The 27,248-nt window shown below is 40.9% G+C and overlaps 1 protein-coding gene across 1 annotated transcript in view; it reads right to left on the minus strand.

Annotated features, from left to right (window-relative positions):
- The window catches only part of PRTG (protogenin), a 120,897-nt gene that overhangs the window by 18,950 nt on the left and 74,699 nt on the right, over window positions 1–27,248 (minus strand). The window contains exons 10-11 of the mRNA XM_044980810.1: window positions 23,581–23,886; window positions 21,080–21,268 (exon numbers count right to left, since the gene is read on the minus strand). Of these exons, the coding sequence (XP_044836745.1) occupies window positions 21,080–21,268; window positions 23,581–23,886 (495 nt within the window). The remainder of the gene's footprint in view (window positions 1–21,079; window positions 21,269–23,580; window positions 23,887–27,248) is intronic.

The raw sequence follows: 27,248 nt of genomic DNA on the forward strand, positions 1-27,248 counted from the left end.
CGGCGGCGGGTCCTTGACTCGCTCCGGGTCTTCGGTGGCGTGTCGGTGGCGGGCCCTCCGAAGACCCAGAGCGAGTCAAGGACCCGCCGCCAAAGTGCCACCGAAGACCCAGTAGAGAACCGCCCAGTGAGTACAAGCCCCCTGTCCCATCCCCCCCACCCGACCCCCACCCACGTCCTGCCCCCGACTGCCCCCCTCTCAGAACCCGCAACCCATCAACCCCCCCCCGCTCCTTCCCCCCGACCAACCTCTCCCGAGACCCACCACCCTAACTGCCCCTGAGGACCCCAACCCCTACCCAACCCCCCACATTCCCCATCCCCTGACCGCCCCCCCATAACCTCTGCCCCCTCCAACCACTCCCTGCCCCTTATCCAACCCCTCCTCCCAGCCCCAGCCCCGCCTCCTTACCATGCTGCTCAGGGCAGCGTGTATGGATGCCGTGCGGCCTGCTGGAGCTCACAGACCCATCCCCTTACCATGCTGCTCAAAGCGGCAGGAGCTGCAGAGCTGCCCAGAAGCAGTCCAGAGCGCTGGCGCCCGTGGTGCAGCACGCTGAGGCTCTGCGCAAGGGGGGGGGAGGCAGGGGAGGGGCTTGGGGAGCCTCCCTAGCTGGGAGCTCAGGCGGGCCAGATATGGCCCGTGGGCCGGTGTAACGACAGAAAAACCTCCCTCTCCCAATTGCCCACCCCTTTAAGTACCGATTCTAAACCGGCTTCTAAACTAAACAACTGGTTCGCACGAACCAGCTCCAGATCACCACTGGATATGAGGAGATCACAGTAGCAGTTACTGCCATTTTACAGAAGGAAAAAGATTGCCTTTCTTTTGTAGATGTTTCCCCAAGTGATAAAAGCAACATGGAGAGAGAAAGGAATGTCTCCCCACACACAGGTTGGTTCCATCTGCTGGAGTTATACCTTGTTACTGCCAGATGGTGTCATCATGCACTTCCAATGAATACACTGCTAGAAAGAGTGGGGGTGGTGCGGAAGGAATGTTTGGATGAGAAATCAGAGGATAACAAAAAAAGCAGCTCCTGATACCTTTGCCACTGGTGAAATTATTAAATATAATCATTCCACTCAAGACTGCACAAACAGAACTCCCAGGAAAATCACTAAGAATGATTTTCTGCAACTGTCAGTTCTGTATTTTCTGTAAAACTTCAAAGATTTTCCATTATATAGATAGACCTTCCACATTATTTTTTATATATATATAATATGGAAGAGGGGTGTGTGTGTGTGTGTGTGTGAGAGTGAGAGAGAGAGAGATGAAGAACATTTAATGTGTGCTCCCAAGAGCATATTTTACACATCAAACATCCTGCAGGACAAACTGATGGTCCTAAATCAAGAATTTTATAGAGCTGTGTTTGCTGATGTTAACACAGCCGACATTTTGGCTTTCTGGCAAATGCATCATAGAAAGCATCTGTTTACAAACTATTTAGCTGAGGTTAGAAGAGAGTGTAATATTGCAGCCCCTAAAACCCCTGTCATTGTTTCTTTCAGCTGCTGCATGTTTGTGAAGCTCCAAAGGCCTTGAAAGGAGCCAGAGCAGAGCCAACAGGTCAGGGCTAGATAAAATTAAGAAAGAATCCGAGGTCAGGACCATGAAAGAACTCCCCCACCCCCACTCCCAGAACAGCGAGTCCACCTCCAGCAGCCTTTGATTCAATACTCATAAAGGTTTAAAAGGCGAGAGAGCACTCCAAAAGCTGAATTTGAAATTTAAAAAATAAATCATTCTTGGGGACATAAACAGATAAAGGAACCTAAAGAAAATAGGGCATTTTAGTACCACTTATTACTGGTTCATATTAAATCCAGATACTGGACACTCTCCTATATCTCACTGCTCTGAACGTCTCAGTTCTCTGACACACTGGAAAGAAAATGATTTCTCAGTAGATAGAAAGGCTCTCTCTCCCTCCTGCCCCGCCTTCCTCCAGGATGAGAATTGTATGGGATTGCTTAAGAAAACTGTCATTCTAGTGCTTGAGATTCTGAGCATACCAGCTACTTATACTTTTCAGCCCAAGATAGTGATTTAAAAAAGCTGGGGAGGGGGAGAAGAGAACGATGTCAGTGTTGCCCTAACATACTAAAACAATTTAAAAACATGTTTTTTCTTTCAATTTAAAAGTTTTTGAAAACACTATTGCCCTTTAAAGGCAGAAAGAACTGATAGGGTTAGATCCTTAGGTTTCAGTTCTAAGGATAAACTTATATGGCCAAATGCCCATTTTTAATTTAATCTTTTGTGCTACCCCCACGCCCACCCCCTTTTTTTTTTTTTTTGCGCATAACCTACAGGTCCATTGTTGTGTAGCAGTCCGGCTGGATAGTTCATTGGTCTGGCTTTCCAGGGTGACTGCACTGCCCCCAAGCCCATCCCTTCAACACAATAAACTCCAGATAATTATTCAGAGAAGAGGCCAGCAGCATGGGCTGCTGTGACATCTGGGTCATGGCCTTTGACATAGAATCTGGGGCTAGCCAAAGTCTGCTCCAAGCAACAGAGGTCCAGGGGAATTATTAAGGGGGAAGGGTGGGAAAAGGAGAACAGTGAGAAACACTATCCTTAAAAATGCACTTTTGAAGCAAAGTAATGTAAATACAGCAGAAACTTATTAGAAAAATAAGCAAATACATTTCAGATACACAAGGCAAATGAGAGGGAGACCAGTGCATCAAACAACACAATGAAATAAGAAGTTTGAAGTGGTGTTACAATATATGATTGTATATAATTGAGAGCAGTCTCTTTCCAAAATAGGCAATCCCCCTTCAGTAGTCCTCTCACCATTTTTTATATATTTTTAATATATTTCCATATTTTTAAAAATGTGTCTATACACTGCTCTAGGCATGTGTACTAGATAAGATGTATGGGTAACATACACAAACAAAAAGTTGTTATAGCAACACTATCACATTATACTTTAAACAATCTTCTATATGTGCATTGTGTGGCTATGTGACTTTTACTAGTTTAATTTGTGAGTGTTTAGGGAGGTTTTCTTTTTTTTTTTAAAAGGGACTTGGAATTCCTTAGGTAACTAGAATTAAAACACAGCTCTGAAAATACAGAATGACACATTCTGAAAGCTTACAAATTACCAGAATTTCACATCCCAAATACTTCAATTTAAAGATAATTGAAGATGGAACAGAGACTGTCTGTGGTACTCATGTTTTCCAAATAACTGAAAGGGAAATGATACAATTTTTCTTTCTACAACATTGTGAAAGTTTATTTGGGTAGAAACTAGACCATATGATAGATGTGAGTCAATCCCACTAAACAGTCTAGCTTTCTGTGGCTTTGGATGGCTCTTGCTTATTTGTCTAAACCTGAAAAGGCTCCATATATCCCTTTTGTAGCTTTGTTCTATCCCCTTGAAGGGCCTCAGGACAAACACCACCTCACACCCCCTTGCAGTAAAAACATCACCTCTCCTACTGCCCACAATCAGCAAAGGAGGGGGGGGGCGTGAGTTGCGGAACGAAATTCCCTGACCTTATCATTTAGGTATCTGAGTGGCTGCAGAAATAAAGGATCTATTTCAAGAGTTTCTAAATCTTTATGAAAAGACTAGGCAGATTTCAGAAATCCTGGTTGTTTGGCTGGTTTTTTTCTTTAGAGTAACATAACACGGTATTTCTTCTGGTAACGTGCAGATTGTTTTGGATCAGTTCCTATGCTTTTATTATTCTGTTTAAACTTTTTTCTAAAACAGGCGGGGAAAAGCCATCTTCCAGTATTATACTAATAATACACTTTAAAACATTTGATCTATCCTAATGCTAACTAGTTTGGGTTACAATTTTCAATCTGAGTCTTACTAAAGAAGATTTTGGTTCACATTCTTAAAAACTGACTTGAAAGTGATACTAGAGGCCTGGACAAACACCTAATTTTGATCTTTTGTGCCCCTCTTTTCTTTTGGGAAACCTTTTCTTTTGTTGCTGCCCAGTGGGAAGAACGTAGCTCATTGGCCCTGCTCTGTAAGATGAGAGGACTGCCCCTAAATCCACCCACTCCGAATACAATCAGTTTAATGGAATTATGTAGAAAGAGGCCATCTTTGGAAGAAGAAAGGGGGTAAAGAATATCCAGAAGAGTCAACAGAGCCTTAATTAACCCATATTTCTAACATGGATACATCCGCTAGGAATTCATATAGTGAGCCTAATTTGCAGTGTTGTGCAATACTACAAGTATCCATGCTATATTTAGTGAATCGAGTAACATTATACTACAGAATAAAACTAGCTAAATGCTTCTATAACCACATTTCAACGGGGACACAATAGAGTTAAGGATTTACCCTTCTGGATTAGCAGGAAGAGACCAGGAACACAAACGATTTCCAAAATGAACTTCAACCATTCCCACTAAGAAGAAACAGTTTTGATAATTTGCCTGATCTTTGTATTCATAGAATGCTCTCTCAAAAAAGCATCTAAACAATAGGGTAAAACTGTGCTACCAAATTTGGTTTAACATCTGTTTAAGTAACTGCCATGATAACACACATATATTGACTGTCAGACATAGAGCATCATCTTACAAACAATACATTTTTACGCTCCGACAGAGGGAATCTATTCACAGCACCCAAACTTCCCCTGAAGCTATGAAATAAATTTCCTTTCAGAACTAACATTTCTCTGTTGGGCTGTCATGGGTTCCCCATGCCATTTTGACCCTTTTGTGCAGCAAAATGAAAACACCATCTATCATTTCTTGTACTACAGTGACTTTCTAGGAGGTGCACAGTTTCATTGCAAAAACATCTGTGTTTGGTGACCCTCGTCCCAAATCCTGAGAATTAGGAATGCTGCTGTTGCAAGCATGCTTACAAAATGCAAGAGTTTCAGGTAGGCTACTCACAAACAGCTTAGCTTTCTCCCATGGGTGTAGTTTGGGAGGAGCAGGGGGGCGTTGCCTTTCCCAAGGGCAAACCTTGGGCAGGCACAGAATTTGCCCCTCCATGCATGGCCCCATTGGCCTGATTGGAGCTCCCCCTCCAAATATAGAAGACAAACTACACCTATGATTTCTCCTCCATTTGATGGCAAACAGGAATTGCAATGGTTAACTTTCAAATTTCCATGTATAAAACAAGTCCGCAGTTACAGGAATACTAGCAATGGATGAAAACAGAATATGTATAATCAAATGACCCTTATTTTATTTTTATTATGCCAAATATTATTTACACATCTCAGGCCCAACTGCAGATAGGGCCAACATTTCAGTCGTAGGTTCCAATTTTGTGGGTGCCTAAAGCCAGCTGAAAGTGCTTGTGCTGGGGCCTGTAAGTATGTCACACACCAACTGGTACTCACAGGTACAAATCAGGTAGCTGGGTACCCAATCTGCACATGCAGTGTGTATGTATATGCAAGTTTGTGAGAACAATCACTTACCTGCTCAATTTGCAGATGCAAATTCAGAGGCTGGTTAAGGACAATGAAAAATGTGGCCCTTAACTTCACTGAACTTTAGGGTGACAAACTGAACAGCAGCTACAGAGAAGTTAAATAATGATCTAGCTAAATTTATCTAGGCATTTATAATAGACCAGTCTTGCCTTTAATACAGCTTTCTAGCTAAATGCTTCTATATCCACATGTCATTTGCTGAAGTCAAATGAACCTGTATTAAAAATGTCTTAACAGACAGGGATGTGAGCAAGTTGTCTTTATAAGTCTGTTTCAACACAGACTGCTTCAGCGCACCCTCTGAAACATTGGCACATAGGATGCATAATGTTAAATTTGCAAAGCAATTTCCAATTACAAGGGTTAATAAAACTGGAAGGAATGGATCCAAATAAGGATTCTTGAACCAGCCATCAGTTATCACCTTCTAGGGATTCCACCCTTGTGTCTCAGGTCAGCAGGTGATCATGCATTTGTGTGGTGGGCCCTAGGGTGTGGAACTCATCTCATCTCCCAGGAGATATTCATCTCAGTACATCTCTTCACACACGTACATTTCTGACTATTTTTGTTACCTTCCTCTTCTCACCACCTTTTGCTTGCCTCTTTTTTTGTAGGAGATTCTTTGATATGTTGTCTAGCCTCCCTCAGACTTGGGCATAATAGATTATTATTAGCCTTTGATATTTCCCATCAACAATACCCTAACATGTGATAGCACTTCTAAAATATGCCTTGAAAGAAACAACCATTTGCCACTAGATCAGAAATAATATCCAAGAAACTAGTACAGCCTCTATTCTAATGCTATACTCAGTAGTATGTGTTGTTCATAGAAAGTGCTTTAGGAGGAATCTGCACAGGGGAGTTAACTGAAAGTACATCAGTGGGAAATAAAGCCTGAGATGCATGAATTTAATTTTGTTGTTTCTTAGGAATTTTCAAGCAGTCTAAAATTTGGTAAGGATACTCCTCTGAGTGGCCAGGGTTTTTTTGCTCCTGGTCTACCAAAACCATATTAACTTTTCAGAATAAAATCGATTCCATCTAAAAATTTGTTTCAACAATAGTTTCATCTCTTTGCAGGCCCAGGCTCTTCTGTCCTAGGATTATGCACAAAAATGAGTTACAGAATATTTTCTAAGCGGAGTAGCAGGTCAAGCTAACATTGTTGCTTTTATGAGTTTTAGTCAAACACATAATGTTAACAGAGCTTTAAAAAGTATTTAATTCTGAGTCTTTTGGGAAACACTACGAGCTAAACTTCCTGCGGGTGTAAATGGGCATACCTCATTTCCATGCACTGAAGTTGGCCCTAATGTTCTCAGGCACTCAAATCTTTTCCTCCTCTTCACTGAACAGCAGTTTAATTCTCTAAGCTTTGCTCTAAGCATTGATATGCTTCCCCAAATGTTGTTTATTGTCTTTTAAAAGCAGCAGCAGTAGCAAAAGGGGTAGTCTGACAGGTTTTTAGGCCACCTGAAGCTTTTTGGAAATCCTAAGCTCCTCTGACTGACAGTACAGACTCTTGCTGTATCTTTACTCCTTGTGGGCTGCCCCCTCTCTGCATATTTTGTAAAGGCAAACAAGTTATTTCCCACTATTTGGAAATGGATCAAAATGTTTTGATCCCCGGATAGTCCTGTTCTTTAAAGGATATATTCTATATAGTGTAGACACATGAAAATTAAAAAGTAATTGACTTTTGACGGGGGGGAGTCCACAAATTTAGAAGACTGGAACATAATTTCACTGACTGTGTGTGTCCCTTTTCCAGATACGTTTATATGCTTTCATGCTTCTAAGGATGTGTTTCTTGGTCTTATAAACTGGAATACAGAGGGTTCAAAATTTTCCATCACAACTGTTTTTGACAGAATATTGGTTTTATGAAAAAAAACAAAATGTTTCCACAGAAAAGGTCTGTTTTCCACACAAATATATATATATATATATATATATGATATATATATATATATATATATATATATATATATGTCGTTTTTGTCAAAATATTCCAGCCAAAAATCCAAAAGATTTTTGCTGAAATCTTGTGTTTGAGGTTTTTGGCTGAAAAATTGGAAGTTTCCACAGGAAATTTTTTTTAAGATCAGCAGTAATTCAAATTCCTCCCACAATTTTCTTCCAAGTGAGGTCGTTTTGGAATGGGGTTGGAATAGAGCAAAGTGTCAAATACTCTACTAAAAATCTGAAAGTTGCTAACCACAGTCAAAAGTTATTTTTATTCATCTTTCTTAATACATTCAAGATTTAGATCTAAGATATATTAGCATCTTGATTTAAAAAAAGACCAAAGTTCAAACAACTCCTGCCTCAATGGCTCTTTATGTGAAGGTTTATACAACATTTAGAAACTTGAGCCATGACAAAAAAAACTTTGCTAGACTGGCTGATTGATTACTTAAATAAAATAAACAAAATACCACTTAGCTCATATTTAACCAGTTTCATTTGTACATCTCTAAGAGTTTCCATTTTATGATGGGGACACTGAGGCCTAGGGAAGTTAAGTGATTCACCCAAGGTCACATAGCAAGCCAGTAGCAGAGCAAGGAGTAGACTCTAAATCTACTGGCCCTGGTCTATTCACTGTCAACAGTGCCTTCTATTAGTAGGATTGGGGTTTAACAAATTCAATGTTCCTGTAGCTGAAGTCGGATTAATTAGAGTTGGGTTATCCATGGTCAATTATAGGAGAGCTGTTTCTGATACACCACCACAGCAATAGCTACAGGTGTATAATGCTCATCACATACTTGATATTTAGATGATATGACAACTGGTGCTCTGTACATATATTCCCACTACATAAACAAACTACTGTAGTCACGTCTGACCATCTACTGCACAGAAAGTGCAGTGTGCCTCATGTTATTACTCCAGTGCCCGATCCAGGAAAAGACAACTTGAATAAATGGCTGTCATAACTTGAAACCATCTCCTCTCTCCCAGAAAGATGGACAAGTGATTGTTTTGGCCCCTTGCCATTCATGAAGGAGATTGGTGTGATCATGATGCCAAAAGCTATTTACCCAGAAAACACTAGGAATGTAATAATCATAATATAAATTCCACCAACGAGGGAAGTGCCCCTAAAGAACAAGCTGTGATCCAATCAGCTGAGCACAGGGTTGTGAATCTGGAGACCTGGTTCAATTCCCACCTCTGCCACTGATTCCATGGGGCCTTGGGCAGGTCATTTAAGCGCTGATTGTTGGAAATGATGAGCAATAAAAACTCATGCTGGTCAATAATAGCTGTGACTGCTCAGCTATTCTCCCCCTTATCTTCTCTGTGCTTCAGTTACCCAATTTGTACAATGGGGATTATAACACTTGCCCGTCTTGTGAAGCTCTCAGGTAGCTATAGATAATAACACAGTATTATTGGTATTATAATAATAATAATAAATAATAATAATAATAATAAAGAGTAAAAAATATGAGAAACTGATGCAAATAACCGTAGTATCGCTGATAGTCAGGAAATATATTATTAGGGCCAGGGTCTACCAATGCCTGCATCCCTTTGGCTTTCCTTCCCTGGTTTCAGAGAGGAAAGACTGTATGTTCCAGTGCAGGTCTTAAAGCAGCTACAGAGGAGGTAGGCCCAAGCAAAAGGAGAAAGTGGAGGATTGTTAAAATCTGATTGAATACCATCTAAATAGTGCATGCACTTTAAATAAGCTGAATAGTTTACCTTTCAGTTCCGCAGTTTGAATGTTTTCATGTTTTCTATCAGGTATTATTATTACACTGAATTCAAAGCATGATTCAGCTTTCCTTATTGAGGAAGATTTGTTCAGATCATCTCACTGTATTATTGTGCATTACACCCAGGTCCAAATTTTCAAGAAGTATGTGCATGCCATTTTGTACTCCTTTGCATACACAGTTACCACATCTGTGCATTTAGAAGGCCATTGTGTACGCAAATGGGTGCACACTACAGGCAGAAAATGTGGCTCAGGGAGTACTTCGTATTCTACTAAGCACGGGTCAACTAATAAATTCCCCTTGTCCTACTTCTATAACTATGTTAAACATCTTTGCTTTGCAAGCATTGACCAGTTTGACTCAGGGCAGTACAATTTTGCCATTCGAACACTGACCACAGAAATTTTTATTTGTGGGGGGAGGAGGGCAGCAGTGGGGAATGCAGGATGCAAACATTCCACTTTTTGTTCAAAACTAAGTTTCCATGAAGCTATTTCAAGCACTCAAAGGTTTTGCAGAGAAATTTCACAGCAATTTTTCTACTCCACAGCAAAAACACCCTTTCCCATCTGCCAAAATTGCTTCCCACCCCCTCCCGGAAAAGAAACCCAGGCAAAACTGAAAAATAATTTGCTTTTCCACAAATACATATTTCACCAATGGTGAAAATTGCTTCATGTAGCATTACCTACATGGTAGGTATGATGTAGGGAAGGTATTATTCCAGGCATGTGAATGCCCAGAAAGCATATTTGCTTATCCTTAGAAGTGTATTTGCTTATCAACAAACCCGGGGCTTTTTGCAAACTCAAGGTATTAACTTTCCCATACAACTTTATCACAAGTGCTCAAGTATCAATTCCTGGACAACAAAAATCCAGCAGAAATTTATCACTGACCCTAATATTTTGATCACATCTGGACTTTAGTTAAACAAATGAAGTTAAAAAAAGAAAAAAAGAGAGGAGAAAAAATTAAGAAATGTAACTAGCCCTATACAGCAAATGTTTTCTTCTGTCCACTCTGAAGACTCTTTCATGTGCTAATGATGGCATTTTTTTAAACTCTTCCCCTTTGACTTACTCAGACCTTTAAGGACCTCACACATCTAATGGTTCCTCACATTCACCAAGAACAATCGAGAGAGAGGTCTGGTGGCTGACATGCAGTATGATTAATGGACAATGTTTATTTAATTTCCTACAACAGGAGTTTTCTCTAAGCCTTCTCCAAGGAGCTGTTGCTTTACAATTTGGGCCTTCATTAGTAAAATACTTAAGTCCACTAAAAAGTGAATTAAATAATATTGCCCAGATATATGTGCTTTAGAAAAACAAATCCACATATTTAAAAGTTTTACTGGAACAAGGAAAGCAACTTTTGTAACAGCACTGTAAGTAGTCGCTTCTTTGTAAGAAATTATGAAAAATTAATATCATTTACTTCTATTTCAACTGGCTTCTTTTAATAATAGGGAGTTGAAGCATGCTAAAGATTAAGCATTCTATCAGAGGAATGATTATTATTTAGCAATAGACTACAGCAGTGTCCGTTTCAAAATACCGCAATATAAGAACATTTATTTTTAAAAAACTTCAGTTAAAGAGATATTTAAAATTAACGACTTTTTTAAAATAATCAAGAAATCTCAGTGGTTTAGTTTGAAATGATGCTCACTGTATTTTTGCATGAAATAAACTAATTTTCTGCCCAGCGAGTGACTGAATACTATTTGCATAAAGCATAACTGTTACCCAATCAGTATAGCACAATATTCCTATCTGAATTCCCATACATATTAATTTTTAAATGGTGGAGTCTCTAGGACCAGAAATGCCAAGAAAGAGTTTTCTTCAAGATTCTATGCACTCTCATACCTACGGAAAAATTTTACATTTAAGTACTTGAAGGGGATACAGTTTGCTGCATTAGAAACCAGAGGCTTATCTCCAGGCACAATGCAAATAACATCCCTTCTCTTAGCTTCAAGAGAAATCCTTTAATCCAGTTCTTCAAACAGTTGCTACACATTCGGCCTCTCTGTTGTCCCTAAAGAAACAACTGTATCTGATATTTCAGCTGGGGTAGCAGCTGGGGGTGTAGGAAAAAAAACACAGATCTTCATTGCAGGTAACTGCCCTTCATGCCACTTGAGTAGACATGTCTCCTGCCTCCTCCACCCCCTTTTAGTCTCCATGGTAGTTTCTGCTGTTGGCATATCAAAGCCTGTGTTTTCTCATTCGTATTTTATGGGTTCTTGCAAAGCATTGTCACTTGAAATAATGGAACTTCCTTCTTCATGATAGCTACCACTATCTACTCAGGGGGCCTTGCTTAGCTGGATTTAATACCCTGTTTAGTTATTTGAAGTGAAGTTGCACCAGTACAGAAAATCTCTATCCAGTGCTGGGGTTCAAGCGCTATGTGCTCTGTACATATTTAATGCCAAAGAATTGTTTTCTCCACTCTTTACAGAAAAACAAGCCTTGTAAGTTAAAATGAGTTACAACAGAAATCAGCGCATGTTGTAAGTAATGACAGTAGACCTAATTTACTGTTTCAGACTGAACCCCTCCCCCCACACACACTTTTAGAGCAGTTACATACAAAGAATAAAATCAGAGTCTCTCTCCAACACGCAAACTGCCGGTTTTCAAAAGGAAACTTAACTGCACAGTTGAGAAGGCAATAATGCAACTTTCAGCCCCCAAAATAGTGGTTATCATTTAGGCAGATAAATCGTTTTCAGCTAGTTTTTAAGCCATTCAATGGCCTTACATTTAATCCAAAGAACCCTAGAGCTTACTCGTTTTTTTAAATGAGTGTTTGTCATGTTTGTCAGATGTAACACCCTAATCAATATCGAAACAGATATGTTGCTTATGCAGATGTTATAGCTTTCAGTATTTTAGAACTATTAAACTTGATTACAGGATAAACCAGTAAATTACAGAGTTCTGATGGTGTAATTTAAAATTGACAAATACATTAAACTTTAATTAAAGCTTTCCATTATAAATGAATTGGATAAAATAAAATTTACTTTCAAAAGCAAAATGAAGGGTGATGTATTTGTTGTGCTAGATTTTTCACAAATTTCACTGTTTAGCATTCTTTATGAACACTCGAATTAATAGCAAATATGGCAGAAACAGTGTCTTGTGATCATCCAAATTAAACAATGTTGGTTGATACCATAAAAGAATAGGTAAGGCTCAATATATTTGCTTTTGAGACAAATATGCACAGGTACTCAGCGTATGAGCCAAGTACAGTCATACAACCACACAGAGAGGAAAGTGGCCACATCAGTAAGAGTCTGGCACTGAGTTATATAATAAAAATGCCACATTGGCAGCTGGTAGTTTTCTGGTGTTTCTTGACAAATATGGCCAGAACAAGCTGACATTTATCCAGGATTCGCTCTCCATGTCATATACTGGTGGTTAAACTAGTTAGTGAATGCCATTCCAACAGGGTCCAACAAAGTGGCACCCAATTACAAGAAGTCTGAATTTGACTCTGTGAGAATTAGATTTACAAGCAGGATAATGCAATGTGTTATCCCAACAGAGTGAAACAGTTTAACGTTTTAGGGGGCGTTATTTTTGTCATAAAAAAAGAACGTAAGAAGTGGGTAATTTTGCAAATGACTAATTTAGCCTGGCTGGGCACATCAGCTCAGTTTATTCTCACTGTGAAGCCTTATGATATTTAGCACCTGACTGTCCTGGTGCACGTCAAGTCTCACATGTGCTAAAAATTACATAATTAAGCATGCTGTGAAAGAGAGATTCTTGATTCCTTCCCTTTCCCCACCACCCACGCTAATGCTTGTACATTCAAGGCCTGGTTATGTCACTGGAACTCTAGGACACAACTTCTCACTGACAGTTGGAGCCTGATTGATTGGAGTTTTACCTATACTGAATGGCAAAATACTGTACAAGTTTGCAAATTCCTACCATAAAAAAAAACAAACAAAAAACCCACAACACCTGTTATGTTCAGAATTAAGGCCTCCAAAAAGTAATAACATGAATGGGAGGGAATAAGGCTTTCCAAAGCACATGTTGCCTCAATGTCTTACAGCTGAAGGAAATCTAGTTTTAATAAACCTCTGTCCTTTATATGTCTAGTGTAGTCTCTAAAATCTTTTTTTTTTAAAAGTCTGGGGGAAAGTCCAAAAAAATAAATAAATAAAACAAACAGATATGCAGTGTCTGAGGTTAGAAGACAGGCTCATTCTTAAAAGTGATGATGGGTCTACAATTTATAATCATAAAGTAAGGAGTATAATATCTCTTTGCTTACTGAGGCGCAGTATCCTATCAGGACTAGCTGGAGAGTTTTGTTTTATTTTTGTTAAACACACACATGTATTAAACTACCCTGATCCCGGGGAGAGCAAGAGATCAGAACCAGCTGAGGCAAAGGGTGCCTTTAAATGCTCCCAGTCTACTTCTAGAGCCTTGGTTTTATCACTATGCAGTAAAACTGACTCCCCTCTCCCCCAAATCCCTTATGTTTTAGCTGATAAGTACAGTAGCAAGCTTGTTATACACAATCAGGAGAATTAATAGATAAGAGGTTTAGTTTAAGTATGTAATCAGGGTGAGTAAACACCAGGCTGACCAGCTGTAAACAGTGGTAATAAATGATAATATTTGTCCTGGTCACCTACTGAGCTATTAACACACTTTCCACTATGTAACAATGTAAATATGTCTTTCCAATGTCTACAATATAGATACAGTGTACACCAGTATATCCTTTAGTCACATAACCAACTAAATAAGCTCTCTTTGTTGATCGTTACTGAGAACCAGTGTAGTATGGATTAATTTTCATTTTTGTTAAACAATGGTGAACTTTGGTCATGTCACATTTTCACTAGCTATGAAAATCTGACTCAATATGCAACACTCAAGCATAAGGAGTCAAGATCAGTAGTTACTGTACTGTGTTTTACAGAATGCCATGTGGCATAACTGCCAGCAATGAGCTGTCATAAATAGGGAAATCCACCATGAAATGTAAGGATAGAACTTTTTACTTCATGGAAATATACCAGACACAACATTTTTGGGAAGGTTAAGAGTGGAAAACCCCTAGGTTTCAAAAACATGGCACTTAAAACCACTCCCTTCAGCACCTGATTTTCCCTTGTCCCACGCCGCTTCCCCGCAGCCCCCATTGGCCTGGAGCAGCAAACCGCAGCCAGTGGGAGCCGCGATCGGCCGAACCTGCGGACACAGCAGGTAAACAAACCAGCCCGGCCGGGAATCAGAGGGCTCTGGGCTGCCTGCAGGCGTGGGGAGCCCAGAGCCCTTTAAATCTCAGCCGCGGCTGGGAATCAGAGGGCTCTGGGCTGCCCGCGGCTGCCAGCAGCTCAGAGCCCTTTGAATCCCAGCCCCTGGCCGCTGATTGCCCCCTCCCCAGACCCCTGCCCCAACTGCCCCCCAGGACCCCCACCCCCTATCTAAGCACCACTGGTCCTTCTCCCCCGTTACCCACTCCCGAGACAACTGCCTGCCCCTTGGGACCCCAGCCCCTATCTAAGCCTCCCTTCTCCTTGTCCCCAACTGCCCCCTCCTGAGACCCCACCCAACTTCCCCCCAGGACCCCACCCCCTACCTGTCCCTTGATAAACCCCCTGGACTCCCATGCCTATCCAATTGCTGCCTGTCCCCTGACTGCCCCTCCGAACCTCTGCCCCATCCAACCTCCCCTGCTCCTTGTCCCTTGACTGGCCCCTGGAACCCCCTACCCCTTCTCCAACCTTGTAATCTTGTGGCACTGACGCGTTGTAGCTTCATTTTATATCGGCTTACAGGGCGGGAGTGGGGGGGGGCCACCATTTTGGGCCCCACCAAAAATTATTCAAACCTGCCGTCTATGCTTACAACACCAAGCATATATAGTTATAGCTGCAGCAATTTGAAAATAATTTTGAAAGAGTAATTTGAAGATCTTTAATAAGGGGAAATGAACTTGTGTCTTTTTACGTCCATTTCCTTTATTTTGTTTTAATTGGTTTTCACACTGCACCAGTCCCTCTCCTGTGCTGCACAGTGGAAAGCTTCCCAAACAAATACCTCTACCAGGAAAACTAATCTGATCCCTTGACTGCCTTTACTCTGAAACCTTATGGAAACAAAGGCTGGAAGAGCAGGTTTACAAAAAGTGTCACAACCTCAGTTTCTTTGGTAGGAGTCAGAACTTCCTAGAGCAAGAGGGAGCAAAGGAAGAATTAAAAATAGAGGCAAAAATGCATAGCATGCACCCAAAGGTCTGTTCTTGTGGTAAATTCAAGTAATAATGTTAATGGAATTTTAGGCTGGAACTAGGAAACAGTCTGCTGCTGAAAAATAAATGCCAAGACCATTAACATAAACAAATGTTGCCATGAAGCTGGGGATATTTATTTTGAGAGTGACAGGCATGGAACCGGTCAGAATGTTTAATTCCATATACATGGTGACTATCATGGCAAATAATCCAGTTAAAAATAAATAGGGGTGACTGGGCAGACCTACACTGGGGCAGGAGGTCTAGTCTGGCAACATATGGTGGGAAACAATATGAGAATGAGAAAAAGAGAGAGAGAGAGAGAATTTGAAGTGACATTTAATATTAATCAATCTTAACATGTTTAACATTTAACCTCTCTCTTGTTGGCATCCCAATTCCAAGCATTCCTCTGTCCCTCCACCTGGCACACTGGTGCCACTCCCAAAGAACTGACTTTAAAATATTACTCAATAATCATCATACGAGTTCAGCCAACATTCTTCCTGTGAAAAGGAGACTCCCTCTGACTTTGCAGTGTGTAACATTGACCCTCGAGCAGGAAAGTGAAATGCTTTCCATGCACAGATAGGCTTTGCATCACAGACATAGGTGAGGACACAGCTTGTCTATTCTTTGCTTGCTTCCACAGCCACAAAAGTACCTCTCTTCTGTGACACACCCAAACCACATTGGCATGAGGGTGTGTCTGCACTATAGTAACTATACGAGCACAGCTACTGTGCCATAACTATGTTGGCATACCCCATAGTGTAGTTGCACCCTACACAGACCGAAGGGGCTTTTCTGCCAGGACAGGAACCCTACCTCTCTGAGCTATGGTAGCTAGGTTAATGGAAGCATTCTTCTGTCCCCCTAGCTGCATCTACACTGGGGGCTAGGTCAGCATAGCTACATCTCTCACAGGTGTGAATTTTTTGACCAAAATTTTAAGTGTAGACCAGGGCTAAAGTGAAAGAGACCCAGTTTGGGAATCAAACTCTACACCTGGCAGAAGAGGAAAGTGCCAGGCTGATAAATACAGCCGCTGCAAAGTAGCCTAGAGTTAGATTTATGAAAAGTAAGAAGATGAAACTCTAGAGCCAAAAAGCCAATCAGAAACCAGCCTATTCCAATGGTCTTTAGTGTAATCTGGTGTCAAATAATCCATATTCCTGAAAATCTGCATTCCAGGTAGGCTAAAAATAACCCCAAAACACCTACATCAGTGTTACAAATTAGCAGGTTTCAGTTTTGTCTTTTTTTCAATACTCCAGATACATATATAGTGTCAGCAAATTCAAGGTGTCTTGGAGTTACCTATTTGCATCTGCATTAATGATGTCCAAGAACATAGTGTATCAATGGTTAACTTAACAGAAATAAAAAAACAATACAAGAAACTTCTTTGAAGCACAAAAGTTACAGCTGATCGTCTCTATACTGCCTTCTATCCTGAAACACTTTCTGTACAGAATTCGTTTTCCTAAAACGCTGTTAAATCTGGACAACATACCTTCAAATTTCTACAAATCAGTCTATACAAACAGGCTCTCCACAACGTCGGTACTTAAGGGCTCTAACTCAGGATTGAAAAACAACCTTCAAGACATACCAATAACTAGGGAGAGAGACACAGGGATAGTTAACATTGTTATTACAATCCAACAGCCTATTATTAAGGAATCATAGGCTATTGTTCATTTTACTTTTGTGTTCTAAATGTATATAATAGGAAGAAGTCAAAAGTTTGAGTTAGAATGAAAGAAATTACAGTGAAAATTACAGTCGGTCTTGCATCCAACGAAGTGGGTATTCACCCACGAAAGCTCATGCTCCAAAACGTCTGTTAGTCTATAAGGTGCCACAGGATTCTTTGCTGCTTTTACAGATCCAGACTAACACGGCTACCCCTCTGATAGTAGGTATTAAGGTTTTTGAGAATTAAGGTATCCCTCACCTTCTGCCATGAATAGGACCTGGGATACAAAAAAATATTCACAGGAAGCTTAGAGGGATATGGGATTAAATTTCTAGCATAAGTAACATTTCCTATAAATCCTGTGTCATGATCTTCTTGTCTGAAATAAGTGATTTACAAATAAATGTGAGAACATCATTTGCGTAGGATGGAGATCAGTATGGACTAAAATAAGAGGGCAATGGCAAAGTCTGAAGTAAATTAACTTCATAGGAATGGGCTATCAAATAGAATTTTATCAGCAGACAATGACATTTACATGCCAATATAGTTCATACGTGTGTGTGGAGATGCACAACATAATATGCATGGTTTTCCAGTTTTCAAATGCTTTAGTGCATATCAATACCTAGGCCCAGAATAGTGCAAAGCCACACAATTTCACCCAGAGGCACAAGTCCCATACGGGGCTACACCTATTGTTTGTCCCATTAGATCATGTCACAGCTCCTGATTCCTAAAAAATTCATTAGGTGCTTATTTGCAAGGGGGGGAAATAAGAAGCAAAAGAGAAAATAAAATAATATCTGGCGGTCACTCCAAAATAGGACAGGGGGAAGAGAGAGAGAGCAAGAAAGGGGATAGGGGAGAGAAAGAGATTCGAAGCCAGCACTAAAACCTCCTGCATTGCCTGTTGCTACTGAAGCATTGCCAGGTTCTGGCGTTACTTGTCCTTTGTATTCTCTGCTGCTGGTAAGTACATAATCGCGGGAAAGGACAAATATCATGACATGTACAAGCGTCCATGTATTCACTCAATTTGGGAATAACCCTTTTATTGACCAAATTATGTAACTTGCCTGAGACTGCTGATTCGACATGCCCTTTCCCTTGTGATCTCATATATCTCCAATGTCCTATCAATGCCTACAACTCATTTTGAAGTTACTGAAGGTCCCTTAAACCACTGATATTTATTGAGAACCACCTTAAAACATGTCCTTAGGAGAGACAAATGGTTGGGAGAACATTAGTTTTCTAAGCTGCCGTCTGGTCCACTAAGATTCCGTTTACCGTAAACAGATAATCTGGGGAGATGGGTTAAAGAGTGATTTGTCTCAATATTGCCAGGTACAGCAAAGCAAATTCCCTACAAGTTCGTTATTACATGAACACATAACTAATTATCTGAAGTGATATTTTAATTAGCAACAGAAATGAAATAACGTTGTCAAGAATGATTGTGATTACTCATGTAAAATCCAACAAATGAAGAACCAATTCTTTCCTTTATTGGGTGGGGGTCTACTCCTGGAGATTAAATTCTCTGTGGTTTCATACACTGCAGGGCATAATATTAGAATCATCCTCTAAACATGCATCTGTAAACAAAAGTATTTGCTCATGTACTGTTGACAGGATAAAAGTTAAGTGTTCACAAAATTTGAAGCATGCAGCTTGTGTGTGAATGCAAATCAAGTGGTCTGGCATCTACAGTAACTACTGAAATTTGAGCAGAACTACCCTGAGCTTCAGCAAGTGTAAAAAACTTAGGTGTGAAAAACTGCCTAAGTAAAATTTCACAGGCCAAATGGAAAACCCTTTGAAAATGCAGCACTTCGTGACTTGGATGTTTCTCTTAGATGGTAAGGGAAAAAAAGAAGAATGTCTATCTTTGAAAGGCACATTCAATAAATCTTTAGCCACAAGTTGCTAAAAATCAGCACACTAGCACTTACTCTGAATGTTCTTGAAGAATACTATGCAATCAATACATCCATCCTATGGCAGCGTAGATGATGGATGGGGGAGAGGTGGAGAGGAAAGATTCATGGTTTGAGCATTGGCTTGCTAAACCCAAGGTTGTGAGTTTGATCCTTGAGGGGGCCATTTAGGGATCTGGGGCAAAAATCTGTCTGGGGATTGGTACTGCTTTGAGCAGAGGGTTGGACTAGATGACCTCCTGAGGTCCCTTCCAACCCTGATAGTCTATGATTCTATATAACCTGAATCTGAGCCATAATGTCACCAGTTTTAGATACTTGTAAGTAAGTTAGAGTGATGCAGGCCCATATTTTCAAAACCACGTGTGTTCAATTACTGTGACAGCATGCACAAATTGTGAATGTGAATTTTTGCACATCTATAATTTAAAAAATTTGGGCGACAATCTGGCAAACTGCAGATTTCACATGTGCAGATTTGATTTGTCTAAGAAGTTTCCACTTCTCCCTAAATGCTTATTAGTAAAAGAAACCATCAGAGATGACACTTTAATGGAAAAAATGTGTGTGGGCAAAATATTTTGTTTGCATCATTCTACGAAACACATCCGATCAGAGGAAAATTGTTGAACTAAGAAATTCTATGTGAAAAGGGCTGCAGAGTCAATAAGTTTACAGATGTTTGGAATATAGTTTTGTCAACTGCATAATGAGAAGACAAAAGAAAAAAGAATTTACCTCTTAAGACACAGAAACACCATGTCCTCCTAAACTACTCTCTTTTTGTCTCACTGCTCTGTTAAACAGTCAGCTGCTGCCAGATGCTCTGGCTAGAAGTGGTTGCAGATGGTCAGTTGTCCAGTTAACAGAGCAGAATGCTTTCCTCAGTCTCTCCCTAACATTGTGTCTGGGCTATATATAACAGATAAGAAAATCAGGCTGTGGTCAAGAGGCCATTTGACCTAGTTAAGACTACAGGTCAATTTTGATAATTTAGTCAAGATTAATTCTCCATCCTGTCTGAAGTAAAAGTAAACCATCTTGACACATTAAAAACACGAAGTGTCAAGCCTTGCAGTGATTTTGCAGATTTTACTACAGACCACATCTTTAAAGAAAATTTGAACCCCTCTGTTGCATCAATAAACAGGGGCACCTTCAACCTATGTCTCTACTTCGCTTGTTTGAACTGTGTGTTTATGACTGACATTGACTATAAGCGCTGTAGGCAAGGAACTGTGGGTCTAATCCAAAGTCCACTAAGAACAATCAGTGGGAAGACTCTAGTTGACTTCAACAGGCTTTGGATCAGGCCCTGCGTCTTCTTTTCTATACCCAATCATGCAAATGCTTACAGTTTATGGTACTAATGGGATGACGCACGATAGTAAGTACCGTGCCTACTAGCAAGTATTTGCAGGATTGGGCACTAAAACTGTACTATGCTGAGCCAACTGTTGGTAGTCAACACATTGCTAGAAATAGGAAAGAGATAAATCCTAGATCCTTTGTAGTAATTTTCCAATTCTAATAGACCAGTTACAAAGAACTTATAAAAGCAGATTTCCATTCAGAAAGTGACTTGTATCCCTTATAGATTGCTGGACAAAACTATTTCAAAGATTCTGATAAGTGACCTGGCAAATTTATATTCCCAATTATACATGGTGACAAATTTATCTAATTTTGTTTAAAGCAGGTAAATATATATTCACGCACTGGATTACTTTGACAGCAATGTAGCTCAGACTTAAGATTTCTATTACTGGGGAAATAAGTGACCTAACCTAATCTTGCTGTCTCATACAGAATGTTATGGTATGATCCTAAAAGTTAAAAAAGCTTTCAGCTCCTATTTAGATGTCATTTGACTTGATTTTCTGTGTTCTGGGGTGTGTCATTTTTGCCTGACAAAGTATGGAAAAGACAATTAATGCATGTACTCACCCAAACCACTGAGAGTATACACAAGGTCACTGGCATCCAGTAGAACTGGTCCATTCTCCTGCTGGCCTTCTTCCTTGTAGTACAATTTGTACCCTTCAATAGTTGCTGTATCCTCAGAGTCCTGATGCCACCTCACTGTAATGATTGTACAGTTCAGTGGTTCCAAACTCAGCTCAGGAGACTTTGGTGCTAGGGTAAGAAATTATAGCTTTTAATATATTAGAAATAAACAATTCTTGCAAACACATTTCTTCAAGATTCAACATTTCAAACCCCAAAGCTCAAGATTATTCAGAACTGGGGTTCTGGTTCCAACCCAGCTGTACAATTATGTAATTGATACTATATAACATAGGCCAGCCTTATCTATACCATCTATCTAAAAGCATATCAAACTGGGCTATCTTGCAGAAAGGGTCACTTTGTAATGGAGAATTAAACTTTGAGTTAGGTTATTTTAGTTTTGCTTTAAACTAAAGTCCCCACAAAATGCATTTGACCGAGCACAGATTAAGTCCAGATTAAACTTTGTTGTCTATCTATAAAAATGAAACAGTCACTACTCATGTTTTAAAATTATTCAGAGCTGGAATAATTGATAACTTGTTCAAGAAGGTTAAGCGGGGGTGGGGGAAGAAGGAAGTGTTGCATTATACATCAAGAATATATACACTTGTTCTGAGATGCAGAAGGCAGAGAGTTGAAGGCAGAGCAGTTGAAAGTCTCCGGATAATGCCAAGATCCAGTTTAACCACCCCCATTACTGGTCAAAATCAACTACTGCTAGAGAAATGTAAAGGAAAGAGTTTTAGCTACCACGGCTTTGCCACACACTCATCACTGTGATATCAGAGCACTTTCCTGAGCAGACACTATAGAAAAAGCGCTGAATTTTATTTAAATACTATTCTAACGTGCTAGTTTAGGGTTTCTCAAACAGGGGTCGCTGCAAGGGATTTCCTGGCCGCCTCTTCCCGCAGCCCCCATTGGCCTGGAGCAGCGAACCGCGGCCAGTGGGAGCTGTGATCAGCCGAACCTGCGGATATGGCAGGTAAACAAACTGGCCCGGCCCACCAGGAGCTTTCCCTACACAAGCAGCGTCCCAAGTTTGGGAAACACTGGGTTAGATGTATTCAAGTCAGCAAGGCCTGATGAAATTCATCCTAGGGTACTTAAGGAACTAGCTGAAACAATCTTGGAACTGTTAGCAATTATATTCAAGAACTCATGGAGGATAGATGATGTCCCAGAGGACTGGAGAAGGGCAAACACAGTACTATCTTTACAAAGGTGAACAAAGAGGACCCAGGGAATTCTAAAACAGTCTGCCTAACTTCAATACCTGGAAAAATACTAGAACAAATTATTAAACAATCAATTTGTAAACACCTCGAGGATAACAGAGTTATAAGGAATAGCCAGCATGGATTTGTGAAGACCTCTTGCAGTCCCTTCCAGCCCTCCATTTCTGTGATTCTATAATAACCTCCTACTTCCCCTCTGCCCCAAGCATAAGAATTTAATAAATGATTACAACCCCCAATGCCAAATGTGGTCTAGGCTACTGCCTCATTAAGTACATTTAAGAAATAAACCTTTACACAAAAACCTACAAGTTTTTGAATATCATATTCTTGCTGAAGTTTAATGCTTTCATAAGTGCTATTACTGAGTAATAAGCTTGACTTACACTACAGTAAAACACCGTGGGTCAGATTGAGGACTAGTGGATCAAAAAATGAGGCTGACTGGCATATGCAGAAAAATATGGGCACAAATGTAACTATATTGATGTATTCACTTCAAGTAGCCACATGCACAGCTGGTATGTGTAAATTCCCTGATTTGCAATCACAATTTTTTGCACTCCATTTTTAAAATAATATTTATGCAAGAGACTTCAACATCATTGGTAAGGAGACCAAATGCTAACATGCTTGAGCTGCCTCTGGCTTAGAAACATGGCTTAAAGACCCCTAAAATTAAATGTCAAACTTGTAAATATCAAATATGAAAAGAACTAAGACCAACACAGTGACAGATCAGCTCTTTGCCTTTAACACCATGCAAAAGGCCTCACATAGTACAGATTAATTACAATAGTTAGGTATAGTTCAAATTGTGCCTCAAAAGCAAGACTGGTCTAAATTAATTAATTGATTGAAACACCCAGTAGGTTGAGTAGCTTGAGCTCTAGAGATTCCACACACAAAACACAATATCTGCTGCAGCACTCAAAACGCAAAAAAAACAAAAAACAAAAACAAAAACAAAACACAAAAACACCTACCCTCTCCCCCACCCAGAAAAATACTGCATTTCAAATCTGCACAACATGGCAGGAAATCATCATCTGAAGTTCACTAAATAAAAATTCAGAACTTCTAACAGTGGTCTGGTCCACACTGAAGTCAGTTGGAGTCTTTCCATTTTCTTTAATAAGATCTGGACCAGGCCCACGCTGAACTTTTATCCAAGGGATTTGAGGAAAAGAAAATCACCTTTCACACTTGTGGCTTTGGGGGTCCGATGGGAAGTCCACAGAGAGGCTTCTCCCCAGCCTATCCTCGTCGCTGCAGTAATACGAACCAAGTAGACACTATCGGGCTTCAGGCCTCCCAGGAGATACTCATTTGTGGTCCCTGGAAGCTCCAGAACCTGGATAGTGCTTTCTGCATTGAGGCGAAAAGACACACGGTACGAGACCACTTGGCCTCGCCTGTATTTGGCTGGGATCGGCAGCCAGGAGATGAGAATATCTGTGGGACTTCGACTTGTCAAACTGATTTCAGGAGCTCTCAAAGGAACTAAAAATAAAGGAAATAAAGTTTTCAAAGCTTGATGTATGAAAAAAACTTAAACAAACAAACAAACACAAACCCCTTAAGCAACTGTCTTATTACTGTGCCCTTCAGTAAAATTTCCCTGGAATATTATTGGACTGCCAACCAAAGAAAGTCTGGTGAATCCAATTTATTTCTTTTTTAAATAACCTGAAATTGGTTATATTTATACCTTCTGTATACAGTAGTGACCATAATAAACCTGATCCTAGAAGATACTCAGTACCTTCGTCTCCTACTAATTTCAATAGGAGTTGACTGTAACAGCATTTGGGTCCAAAATGAGCACATTTTTGTTGCAGCAATAAGGTGTACATGTTAACTAGATCTCAGTTCATAGGAAATAGGGAGTCTTTTCTCAACATTTGAGATCTTAACAAGAAACACATTCCACTCAAAGAATAAAAGTCCTTCATTTTTTTTATATCCTTTTAGGTAGGAATGGATTTCCATTCAAAGCTAAAGAAAATGCAGTGAATTTACAGTTTTGGTTACATATCTGATCATTTCAGATGTTTGTGAACAATACAGATTCTGCGTGAGTGAACAATTAATCTCTTGCTACTAGCAAAATAAAAGAGGTACCTGCCCCAGTGAGGGGTTCTTTACTGGCAGAGAGGTTCTATCAGGCATCAGGTAACTGGCTGTTACTTGATGGGTAAAGATCCAAAAACTATTTGTGGTTGGGTGCCTAATTGCCACCAGGTGAACCTGTAGAGAGCTAGGGAAAAGGCACTTTGTCTTGAGGGTAAGAAGACAGTAGATAGTCCTGCTATTTTGGACGGTCTCTGGAGATATCCAGAGGAGAGCAAAAATAATGATTAAAAGGTTTAGATATAAAATGGCAAAAGGTTTAGAAAACCTGACCTACGAGGAAAGGTTTAAAAAACTTTAGTCTTGAGAAAAGACGACTGAAGGCGGACCTGGTAAGAGTCTTCAAATATGTTAAGAGCTGTGACAAAGAGAACGGGGATCAATTGTTCTCCATGTCCCTTGAAGGTAGGACACAAGTAATGGGCTTAATCTGCAGCCAGGGAAATTTAGGTTAGATATTAGCAACATTTTCTTATTATAAGGGAAATTAAGCTCTGGAATAGGCTTCTAAGGGAGGCAGTGGAATCTTGATCACTGGAGGTTTTTAAGAACACCTGTCAGGCAGTGTTCCCTCGAATTTTTCCCACCCATGTGCGGAATGAATTTTATTATGTGCACCAATACGGAGGTGATGTGTGACACGTAACAAAATTCATGTGGTGGAGGTGGGGCTGAGGGGTTCAGAGCGTGGGTGGGGGCTCAGGACTGGGACACAGGGTTGGGGTACAGGGGTGTGAGGACTCTGGCTGGGGGTGCAGGCTCTGGGATGGAGCCAGGGATGAGAAGCTCAGGGCTGGGGCAGAGGGTTGGGGGGGGGAGGGCTCCAGCTCAGGGTGTGAGTTCTGGGGTTTGGCCAGGGATGAAAGGTTTGGGGTGCAGGAGGGTGCTCTGGGGCTACGGTGGGGAGAGAGGACTCCCCACAGCTCTCTTTCCCCACAGCAGCAGCTGGGCTGCAGGGGAGAGATACCTCTCCTCACTGCGGCAGCTCCGGGGCTGGGCCGCAAGATAGGCACCCCTCTCCTGGCCCCTGCAGGTCTGGGCCGCCGTGGCATAGTTGGAGCCAGGCTGCCATGGCTGTGGCAGGTTGGGGGTCGGGCTAGGTTGGAGCCAGGGAAGGGGTTCCCCTTCCCCGCCAGGGTTCCCTGAGTGCCTACACAACGCTAAATAGGATGCCGCACGGCTGCACAGCTTACAGGGAACTTAGCTATCAGGGATGGTCTAGGTTTACTTGGTTCTGCCTCAATGCAGGAGGCTGCACTTGATGACCCCTCAAGGTCCCTTCCAGCCCTACATTTCTATGATTCTACGATTGCATATATGGTTTCGTTAGGCTAGGTAACATTTTCTGATGGAGTCTTTTCTGCTGTTAAGAATGATTTGCATGGCTTCAGGACAGGAACTCAATGTCCAAACAAACACCAAGTCATGAGATGAAGATCATTGGGGTTCAGTTGCCTTACCCGTTGTTGTTCTGGGTCTAGATATCTGGAAAGGTCCAAACACTGATAGGTGGATGGAATAATACTTGTAGGAGGCTTGGAAACCAGAATTACCTGGGCCACAAGGATGACTTGTGGCCTGTCTAGACAAATCTTCCATAGACCCTGAGATAGTAGCAGAATGAGAGGGAAAGCATAACTGAAATGATTTAAGGAAGAAGGAGAGCACTGCCCATGGAGCACTGACCTTCATCTCCCCTGTAGCAGTATATGTTGTACTTCCTGTTTGCCTGAGATGCAAACAGGTCCCAAGTGGGGGTTCTCCACTGAGTGAAGATACTATTTACTAATGAATCATGTAACTCCCACTTGGGATCAGTGGCAAAATGTCTGCTGATGCTGTCTGCCGGTAAATTCTGGGTTCCTGAGAGGTATACTGCCAATAGAGTGACGTGTGGTTCTGTAAGCACCAGTTCCATAAGCTGACTACTTCTATTCAGAGGGGGATGGAGTGTGCCCTCCCTGCTTGTTTATTTAGAAAACAGTGGTTATGTTGTCTTACATTATCAGGATGTGCTGGGAATGTATGAATGGTAGGAATGCTTCGCAAGCCACTCGTACTGCTCTCAGCTCCAGAAGATTTAATTGCATTCTGGCTTCTCGAGACATCCACATGCCTCGTGCTGTGTGATGGCCCATATGGGCTCCCCAGCCTATTAGAGAGGCATCTGTTTATAATCTTGTTAGGTGTGGAGGACAGAAAAGGAACTTTCACACAACATGCCCAGGGTCCTTCCACCATGCCAGAGAGGCCCTCACCTCAGAGGGAATTGTCACTATGGTATTCATGCTGTGCTCACTCGGTGTATATAGTGTTCAGAGCCAAGCTTGCCAGCAACAGAGGTGGAGTCTGACAAATGGCATCATCATAAGTACATGATGCTATATGGAACAGAACAGTAAGGAATATCCAAACAGATTCAAGGGCAGCACGTGTGTCCATGGCCCAAAATTTGTCCATGGGGAGGTACGCCCTTGCCATGATTGAATCCAGTGCCACTCCTATAGATACCATGATATGCATCAGAGTTAGGGTTGACTTCTAGCATCCCTGAGAAACTGTGTAAACCTGGAGATAGAGAAGTGACAAGACTGACGTTAAGACTTCGGTACCCAATGACTGGAAGTTAGCTAATGTAACGCCAATATTTAAAAAGGGCTCTAGGGGTGATCCTGGCAATTACAGACCGGTAAGTCTAACGTCGGTACCGGGCAAATTAGTTGAAACAATAG

Source organism: Mauremys mutica, chromosome 11 (assembly GCF_020497125.1).
Source record: "Mauremys mutica isolate MM-2020 ecotype Southern chromosome 11, ASM2049712v1, whole genome shotgun sequence".
In the NCBI taxonomy this organism is placed as follows: Eukaryota; Metazoa; Chordata; order Testudines; family Geoemydidae; genus Mauremys; species Mauremys mutica.